The sequence below is a fragment of the Panicum virgatum genome, chromosome 5N, assembly GCF_016808335.1.
Source record: "Panicum virgatum strain AP13 chromosome 5N, P.virgatum_v5, whole genome shotgun sequence".
Lineage (NCBI taxonomy): Eukaryota > Viridiplantae > Streptophyta > Magnoliopsida > Poales > Poaceae > Panicum > Panicum virgatum.
The window spans coordinates 61,268,144-61,277,564 of NC_053149.1; the positions used below are offsets into that span (position 1 = coordinate 61,268,144).

The 9,421-nt window shown below is 46.3% G+C and overlaps 1 protein-coding gene across 1 annotated transcript; it reads right to left on the minus strand.

Moving 5' to 3' along the window:
• Positions 1 to 7,258: 7,258 nt before the first annotated feature.
• LOC120675837 lies at positions 7,259 to 9,095 on the minus strand. The gene is made up of 3 exons (XM_039957045.1): positions 8,789 to 9,095; positions 8,629 to 8,690; positions 7,259 to 7,786 (listed from the first exon to the last, which is right to left on the minus strand). The coding sequence occupies exons 1-3, from the start codon at positions 8,883 to 8,885 to the stop codon at positions 7,673 to 7,675; spliced, it is 273 nt and encodes a 90-aa protein (XP_039812979.1). The 5' UTR covers positions 8,886 to 9,095; the 3' UTR covers positions 7,259 to 7,672.
• Between the last annotated feature and the right edge of the window lie 326 nt (positions 9,096 to 9,421).

Sequence of the window (9,421 nt, forward strand, 5' to 3'; positions counted from 1 at the left end):
TTAGTTGGGGATCTCCCTAGGGCACGCTTATGGTAGTTGTAGGTCCTTTCCTCTAGATGAAACCGGATTTCAGTAATGCATAGTTTGTAAATTATTTAGGATTCGAACTTGGGTTGTAAAACTTAAGATAAAGTCTCATGTATATTTGTTGTATTTTCAAATATGTGTCGTGCTTGTACCATCTGCGCCCACCTTCGTGTGGGTCTTTCGGTGATGTTTCGATCGGGACGTGGGTTGCGAAAGGATCGCCAAATTAAGCCGTTAAGCTAATGAGCCTGATGTGTTCAAGTGACGGCCATTACGCTTAATTAGAGTTTTAATTTGGCGGTTCCGTCACACTGAAGACAAAAACCAAACCGCTACAGCCTACAGGATATGTTTGGCACTTTGGATCCCTTTGGTTGTCACTTAGGCATGTCACGACCGAAGAGTCCATCATCGACGAACACTGTTTTTTTTTTTTTAAGAAAATCGACGAACAATGATCCTCGGATCTTCGTGGATCACGCGGGGCGTGCGTGATCATGTGCGGATCCAGATGGCGTTGGAGCCTTGGGAGACGTGGTCTCTGAACTTGGAACCTACCGTTTGTATATTCTTCCGAGCAGGGTTCTGTGATGGACCCGGTAGTGAAACCGACTCCTCCTGGGGAATGAGTCAGAAACAGAGAATAGATTAGCGTAACCTGCCGTCAAGATCGTCAGTGAAGTTGAAGGATCCTACACCTGAGAGTGACAAAAGAAATGAAGCTTCTCCATCACAAAAGTAATCTTTGGTTGACACGTTACAGTGACGCACGGCGAAGGTACCTTGAAGGCACGGACGACTAGGCGAAAGACGAGCCAGGAAAGCGACAGGGGGAAACACATTCTGATTGTCCCGACGTGACCATTTTTCTTTAATTATTTATCTCTGTTGCTGAACAATGTGTGCGTGAAAAAAAGAGAGGAGAGACTGCTAACAACTTCATTACGGGCCATGCATGTTCACATCAGGCTAGATCCCAACTGCGATCACACCAGGCTAGATCACAACTGCCCCGGCCCGTACCCGTCGCCACCGACTACATGTTCCACCCGTCGCAATGCTCCAACAAGAGCGAAACACGCCTACCACGGCTACCATACCAAGCAGACGAAACAACCAGAAGAGGGCACCACCCCTGATCGATTCCCGTGGCCACACAAATTGGGATGGGATAGGATGGCCACACCCCTGATCGATTCCCGTGGCCAGACGGATCAAACCGGCAAAATCCCTCACGCGATCCGTGATCAGCTGCGAGGGTTTCAGTACCGGGGGGGGGGGGGGGGGGGGGGGGGGGGGGCTTCCCGTTTCCATGGCATGTGAGCTCACATGGGTGGACAAATGGAGTTCGAGGTGTTGATAATGGCAGGTCCAAGGGATTAAGTTTCTTGATTGGGTTTTTGACACCGGTGACGTGATACCCCTGGTTCTCTGGGCTTCTGGCACGCCAGCAGCGGGAGGTGAGGTTTCACGTGGCTCCGCGCCCTGACTGTTGGCTGCGCAGGGAGATTTGGTCCGGACCCGTCGCCAGTCTCGCCATGACCAGTTCGTCGTGGCCGGCCGGGACGTGCCGGCACGGTCGGTCAGAGAGGATGTGGGGGTAGAAAAGGACCGGGTGCTGCCGAGTGCCAAGCGCAGCATGCAGTCAATGGGTGGGAAATTTTGACTGGGTCGAGGCCGGACAGTGCAGCCCAGTTGCACTGAAGTTTTAGCGTAAGATGGTGGGGATAAAGACGTTCACTTGACCGATTTGTAAAGGTCAATTTGTATTTCCAGGCCAAAGAAAAGAAAGAGGTGATTTTTTTTTGTGTGGTGGTTACCCGGAAGATAAACTAGATATATTCCCTCGTGAAAAAAACTGGGCTACCCAGCTCCTGCGAACTGGGCTGCACGGTTTGTGCTGGGACGAATAGGAGTTTGGACTTGCATGCCTCGGTCCGTGAGCGAATGATGATGATTTCACAGATTCCACACAGTCAAGCGTCCGTTGACAACTTTTTTTTTTGCAGCAATAGTTCTGCTTTGCTACAAATTACCCAGCACATTTTGGCAAACGTGCGCCGTTTACTTACCAAATTTTTTTGGCAAAAATTTTTGGCACATTTTTCAACACTAATTACGAGTATTAAATATAGATTAATTATTAAACTGATTACACGGATGGACTGAAAATCACGAGACGAATCTATTAAACATAATTAATCCGTCATTAGAGATTGTTTACTGTAGCACGACACTGTCTAATTATTATATAATTAGGTTCATTAGATTTCTCTCGCGATTTCACCCAGAGTTATGAAATAGATTTTGTCAGTTATCTTGGTCAAACGTGCGAAATTACTGTTGCGGGTGAAAATTTTTGGAAACCAAACGGGACTAGAGTAGCTCCTTAGCCGGGCCCAATAGATAAGGACTGGCTTGTTTTTACATGGATAAGAAAACACACTGGGCCGAGTGGACCCATCGATGCCAGCCCTGCAACTCGCGAACAGTGAAACAGCGTCATCTCCAAAATCTTTCAATTTTTTAAAAATAATACGGAATAAATCACCTTGCCTAACTCTGACGTCGTACGCTGGCAATCAAGATGTCACGAGACGAGGCGAACGTTGCTGACCATCCAGCTTTGATCGGTTTCAAGGACTCTGAACTTACATTGCAAAAAAAAAAAAGGACTCTGAATTCTGAACTTAACTTGGCGAGTTGAACAGTGGAACACTGCCAGACGTTCGAGAACGGTGCATGCTTTACCGGGTAGCCCCCCCCCCCCTCTCCTCTTTAGGGCAAGTTTGGGGAGCTAGATAAGATATTAGTACTTTATTATACAAATTTAATCAAATTTGAAAATATTTTGACTCTCTAAACAAACTTGAACTTGGAGGGAGTAATCATTTTTGGGCGAGTTCACGATCCCCTGGAAATGGAGCGCGGACCCCGGTTTTGATGCAACCACAGGAGCGTAAAGCGAGGAATTTAGGACAGATTTCCTTCAATTTGTCCCGGGCGCCAGCTTCTCTCCCTGGTCGTCCGTACACGACGGTTGTGATGGCAGGATAACGAGAGCTCAACCGAGCCAGTGCAGTGTTAGCCGCCACAAATGCTCCATCAGCTCCTGACTGGCTGAATGGCAACAACCAACAGGATCCGCTGTGCTCAATGTTCTGATCGCCTGTCTCATCATTTCCCAACTCGACGATTAGCAAGTGGGGCGGCCTATGCAAATCAATGCAGGTTTCTCGATATATAGTGTAGAGCTAATAGAAGCTAGTAGATGTTCTAAAAGCAGCAGCTGTTAAAAGAGAGGAGAGGAGAGTCGCACAGCAGTGCTAGTATATATATTAGCACAAAAAATGTCAACTACCCCGTCCCAAATCACGTGATTACTTTCCGGTGCCAATTGTAGGAACTGGACGAATGTTCCCTATTTTTTTTTCCTGCCGAAAACAGCGTCTCGCCATCGTCCCAAGACGGAATAGGTTTTTGTATATGCTTTGCTTGATTGCTTCGTTTGTGGTCGGCTGCCACTCGCCCATCAGACCGATCGATATCCGTGAGTTTCTAGCATCTGGTATTTAGTAACTAGCAAAATTGGCGCGCTAACGCCGCGCCTGCAGGTAATGTGCATATATGGTTATGTGGCTTGTAGAGCTTCTTTGCTGCAGTAGTGGAACTGTAGAAGGAGCCGGACATAGCAAAAGGGATGGTGGGCGTGAGCAATGGAGACGAACTACGTAGAATAAGGACACGGCAAAGCAATAATACATCCGTTCGGCCGGTACATAAGCCGGCTGGTTTTGGCTGGTTCAATAATATTTTGTGAGAGGAAAAAAATTGAAAAAAGAACAACTATAGACCAGCAGAACAGAATGCAAATAGAGTTCATATGTACACCGCATGGTTACGAAGAAGAAAAAAAATCCTTTCTAAACGGGCAGGTGAAATAGAAAAGGAGAGAAAAAATATAGCCAGAAATATCTATAACATAATAATATATGTGCACAATGGAGAATAGTAAAATTTGTTATTGATAACCTAACCTAGAGTGCATACCAGCAAGAGGCTAGAAGACCATAACATAGAGCAGTCGGATGGATCCGGAGAAAGAAAAGGAGAAGACACATATACTCGGCGACTCAACCGAGGAACTCTAGTCGGCGGTGCAGGCAGAGGAAATGGTGCACAAGTGGAAGATGATCGATGTTCATATAGAAAGTATACTATGCCCAGTAGGGATGACAATTTTATCTACAGGTACTGGTACATAATTTTACCCGTGGATAGAATACGGGTAAGAAATCAGGTACCCAACTGCTACCTGGTGATATCCGAAATACAATAATTATAATTATTCTCAAATTTTATGTTGCATTTTCTTGTGATTATATGAACTACATAGACCTGTTAATAAGATTATGTGAAGTAACTTATGTAAAAGTAGCATTGACATTTTGCTTATTGTTTGTATTGAAGTGTATGCATCATTATTGCATTTTTAGATAAAATACCTAGCGGGAACTGAATTCATTTACTTACATACAACTATAAAATAAATGTTGAATATAAGAAAAAATGGTGCAGAATTAACCGTTTGCTTTGCATTCGCTTGTATGGGTGATATAACTACATAGATAGACTGTTAATGAGATTATATGAAGTAACATATATGAAAGTAGCATTGACATTTGCTTATTGTTTGTATTGAAGTGTATGCATCATTATTGCATTTTTAGATGAAATATTTAACTGGAACTGAATGCATTTACTTACATATAACTAAAAAATAAATGTTGAATATAAGAAAAAATGGTGCACAATTAACGGTTTGCTTTGCATTCGCTTGTATGGGTGACATGATAATCTGTATGGCCAAATGACGTGTTTGGCAATGAGCAGCAACACGGACAGCAATTAAAAAGTGCTGAAATATTGGCCAAACAGAAGCACTAAATGGGCACGGCAATGAGCAGCAAATTTCTATGGGTCCCACCAAGCTCTGGCACACGTCACACAGGCACAAGGCAGGAAGGAAATCTGACCACGCAAGGGACACGCGGTGAATTGGCGCAAAAGTGCAGAGGCCTCCGGAGGCCACGCAGCAACGTCCGATTTGGTTGAGCGATATAGATTTACTTACATACAACTATAAAATAAATGTTGAATATAAAAAAAAATGGTGCAGAATTAACCGTTTGCTTTGCATTCGCTTGTATGGGTGATATAACTACATAGATAGACTGTTAATGAGATTATATGAAGTAACATATATGAAAGTAGCATTGACATTTGCTTATTGTTTGTATTGAAGTGTATGCATCATTATTGCATTTTTAGATGAAATATTTAACTGGAACTGAATGCATTTACTTACATATAACTAAAAAATAAATGTTGAATATAAGAAAAAATGGTGCACAATTAACGGTTTGCTTTGCATTCGCTTGTATGGGTGACATGATAATCTGTATGGCCAAATGACGTGTTTGGCAATGAGCAGCAACACGGACAGCAATTAAAAAGTGCTGAAATATTGGCCAAACAGAAGCACTAAATGGGCACGGCAATGAGCAGCAAATTTCTATGGGTCCCACCAAGCTCTGGCACACGTCACACAGGCACAAGGCAGGAAGGAAATCTGACCACGCAAGGGACACGCGGTGAATTGGCGCAAAAGTGCAGAGGCCTCCGGAGGCCACGCAGCAACGTCCGATTTGTTTGGCACGCAAGGCCGATCCTCTTTCCCACCGCGTCAAGCCTTCTGCGTCAGATGCACGTAATGAAATTGCACACGTGGCCAGCAATGCTAGTGAGGCAGCAAGCAACGGCGCGATTGGGCACCAGCACATCACGGAAGCCACGCGGGAAGCTAGGAAACGCCGAGCACTGGATGCTCTCCGTTTGGTTGAGCGATATAGATTTACATATATGCGCGGACGGCAGTCGCGATCCACAGCCACTGATTTACTTGGAGATTCGGAACAGAACAAACCAGCGGATTGCTCGATCACCGCTGCACCTCTAAGATAGGGCGCTGTTCATTTCTCAGGGCATGTACAACCGTGCAAACAGGTGCCGTCTGTAATAGTTTAGAACACCGCACACAGAAAGCTATAAAGACAGTCTGTACAGTGAGATGTCTGTGAGTCTGTCTACGAGTTATTTAATACAAACATGGATACATAACACAAGATGATTTAGTCTAAATTGGATCTTTGTATGTCTTTTTGTTGCATGTATGAAATAATATTTTGTGCACCAAATGAATTGAATTGCGCATGGTTCCTGTGTGGCTAGAACACAAGATGACGCGCACGTCAAACAGGGAGCCTCGCAGGCGATCCCGCAGCGTCGTCGCTCCGAAGAGGCGATGTGTGCAACGCAAAAGGATTCGTCGATTTGTCCTTGGAGCACGGGCCGCGGTCGTCGCCTCACGAGACGACGGCGAGCGCTGTCTTTTGTTAAACCACATCATTAATCGGGAAAAACCGTATATAGACGGTTTAATTAATGGCGTTGTACATGCCTAGGCACGTTTGGAAGCGACATCTATCCTAGCACGTTTTCCGAGTAATTAGACCACTAACATTCGACCAAAAGATGTTTGCTTACGCAACTCCTTCGCTGGCTCGCGAGCCGACACGGTTGAAAGTGGCGTTGTATCCATTTTACAGCGACGTGCCCGGCCGTGCTTTCTACTTTGTGGCCCCAGAAGGTGGCAGGTAATAAGGTCTCGGGCGAGCTTTCTGCAGAGACAATGATCAGACAACACGACACACACTGTAGCGGATAGCAAGGATGTCAACTCGCACAGGCATGAAACAACACGCGGCAGTGCTGCTGCAGTGGTGCCCAGTAGTTCAGAGTGCAGAGATCGCTGCTCGGCCGTGTTTGCTTACACGTCAAATCAAATTTATTCAAAAAAACGAATGTAAATACTAAATGAAATCTATTTCTAAATTTTTTAGAGATATGTGTAATTTTTCGCGACGAATCTAACGATATTAATTAATGATTTGCTACAGCGATGCCACAGTAATTATCTTTTAATCACGCGGTCAAAGACCTCATTAGATTCGTCTCGCGATTTACACGGAAGTAGTGGAGGTGGTTTTATAATTAGACTTTATTTAATACTCGAAATTAATAGTCAAAGATAAAAAAATTCACGAAATTTTTTTCAGGCAAAACCAAACACGGCCTAGACCGATGTGCGTGTGCCGTTGACATCAAGTAGTAGCGCGAAACAAACATGTACTATACGCTGCCAAACAGAGTCACAGACACGGACTTGAGACTTACATCAACACATATGCTTATACACGTAGAAAGACTTGAAAACTTCTTTCTCTTGGGTCGAGATCGAGGTGCAGCCAGAGAGATCGACTAGCTCTGTCCACTCGGTCGACCTGACAGTGGGCGGCGATCGACGACGCCGGCGAGGACCCGGACCCAATACGCTAGCTAGCTCAAGGCTCGATCCATCGCCACCGAGACGTGACGGCGAAACTACCGGACAAGACTCGTTAACCTCTACAGTTTATAGCTAGCTAGCAGTGCTCCTACTGATCGAAACCCCTCAAAACACCATGCTCTCTTTAACTAGCATATTCTTCTTCTTCTCCTTCTTCCCCACGCCGACGCAGAGGTCTCAAGCTCTCCCGGGGCTCCTGGGTTCGTGGCGGTTGTTGGCGCCGGACCCAGGGTAGTCGTTGACCTCGATCGCCATCCTCGCCGCCACCTCGCCGAGGTTTCGCTCCGCGCCCTGCGCACACGGCCGGATTGGGTTTTTACAATGCTTAGGATAGGAAGATTCTATTGCGCCAGAAATAAGCACAAGTTTATGAGATCAAGCATTCGAGTGTTTTTTTTTTCTTTTTGGCAGCTTGCTAGTGAAGTGCTCATTCTTGCACAAACGGGCCGGGTGTGATCAACTGAGTTTTTTTTCTTTTGGGGGAAAGGCGTCGTGAGTGGGGCACGCAGATGCAACTGTGCGCCAGTGGCCATGCATGTGAGCGGCACTATGGCCGGCCGGGCCTAAGCTAGGATTGCATGTGATGTGGGTGGAGCTGAGTGCCGAGGCAACCACCGGTTCTGTTCATGTGCTGTCTGCCTACTGCTCCACCGAGCATCCAAAGGGTCGCAGCAACAAGCTCACGTGCAGCTGATGTAGCGCAAAAAGGGAAGCTACGCACTAGAAGCTTGTAAATCTGTGGGTAGTTTATGTCATCTGCTGAATCGCTTGTGCGCATGCAGAGCTCACTCTAGCCTGTGATGGATGAGTCCTTAGTGGCATGAACTGCGGATGGCAATAGGTATAGTATAGCCTACAGGAGAGCACTGAGCCTGTTAGTGCGCGGAGTTAGATGGTCTGTCCCGTCCTAGTGCCGGCACGGGAGCTGGTGGCGCACGTGCCATGGCACATTGGAATTGGATGCGGCTGCTTTGAGAGGTCGCCACGAACAGGCAAGCGGTTCTTGCATCAGAGCTGAGAAGCACGTGAGCGTGAAGCGTGCGTGGAGACTGGAAAGTGCTATGTGCGGTATGCGGTGAAGGAAAACTTTGAAGCAGATCGATGTCAAACGAGCGAGAGAGAACGAGGCAGACCTGAAGAGGGACCTCCACATCGGCAGGGTCCGGGAGCCGGTGGTTCGCCAAGGACATGCTTCCTGAAAACATAACAAGAAGGGCCGCTACTAATAAGGAACAAAGCATGCAACAGAGAGAGAGGAGGAGCTGAAGAGGCATGGATTTGGTAGCTGCTTACTGGACAGAGGCGCAGCAGAGGAAGCCAGAGGAAGGAGGAGGAGGCAGGAGAACGTGACGAGGACGAGCAAAGCCTTCTTCTTGGGGGTGTGCTCCATCACCACCACAATCACCTCAAACCGCAGTACAGACTACAGAGCAAAGAGAAGAAGAGGCTTCTCCTCTATTGATCGAGCGACTCTCCCACTCTTCGGCAATGGTGCTCTAGCGCCAATGCTATAGGCTTGCAGTGGATGGCCAATGGCCACGCGTGGGTGGGGGATTTTATACACAGGACAGAGCTCGCTCGCCCTGTCGTTTGTTTGTGTGTGCGTCTGAAAGTCAATTCGACACACCTCGTTTTGCTTTATTCAGAGGGAGGACAGACCGATGATGGATGCTCAAGGCTGTGTGTTTAGTTGATGAAAAAGTTTGAGTTTTGGCACTGTAGCACATTTCGTTGTTATTTGACAAATAACATTCAACCATGGATTAATTAGGCTTAAAAGATTCATCTCGTGCTAATCAGTTTGACTGTGTAATTAATTTTTTTAACTGCATTTAATGCTTCATGCATGTGTCCGAAGAACCGATGTGACGGGTGCTGTGTGAATTTTTTTGGAAACTAAACGGGGCCATAGTTTTTTTCTTCCTC

Coding starts and splice junctions, on each gene's coding strand:
- LOC120675837 (XM_039957045.1), bottom strand. CDS start 8,885: ATGGAGCACACCCCCAAGAAGAAGGCTTTGCTCGTCCTCGTCACGTTC. Junction 8,691..8,788: donor CTCTGCTGCGCCTCTGTCCA/GTAAGCAGCTAC, acceptor TTATGTTTTCAG/GAAGCATGTCCTTGGCGAAC. Junction 7,787..8,628: donor ATGTGGAGGTCCCTCTTCAG/GTCTGCCTCGTT, acceptor CCGTGTGCGCAG/GGCGCGGAGCGAAACCTCGG.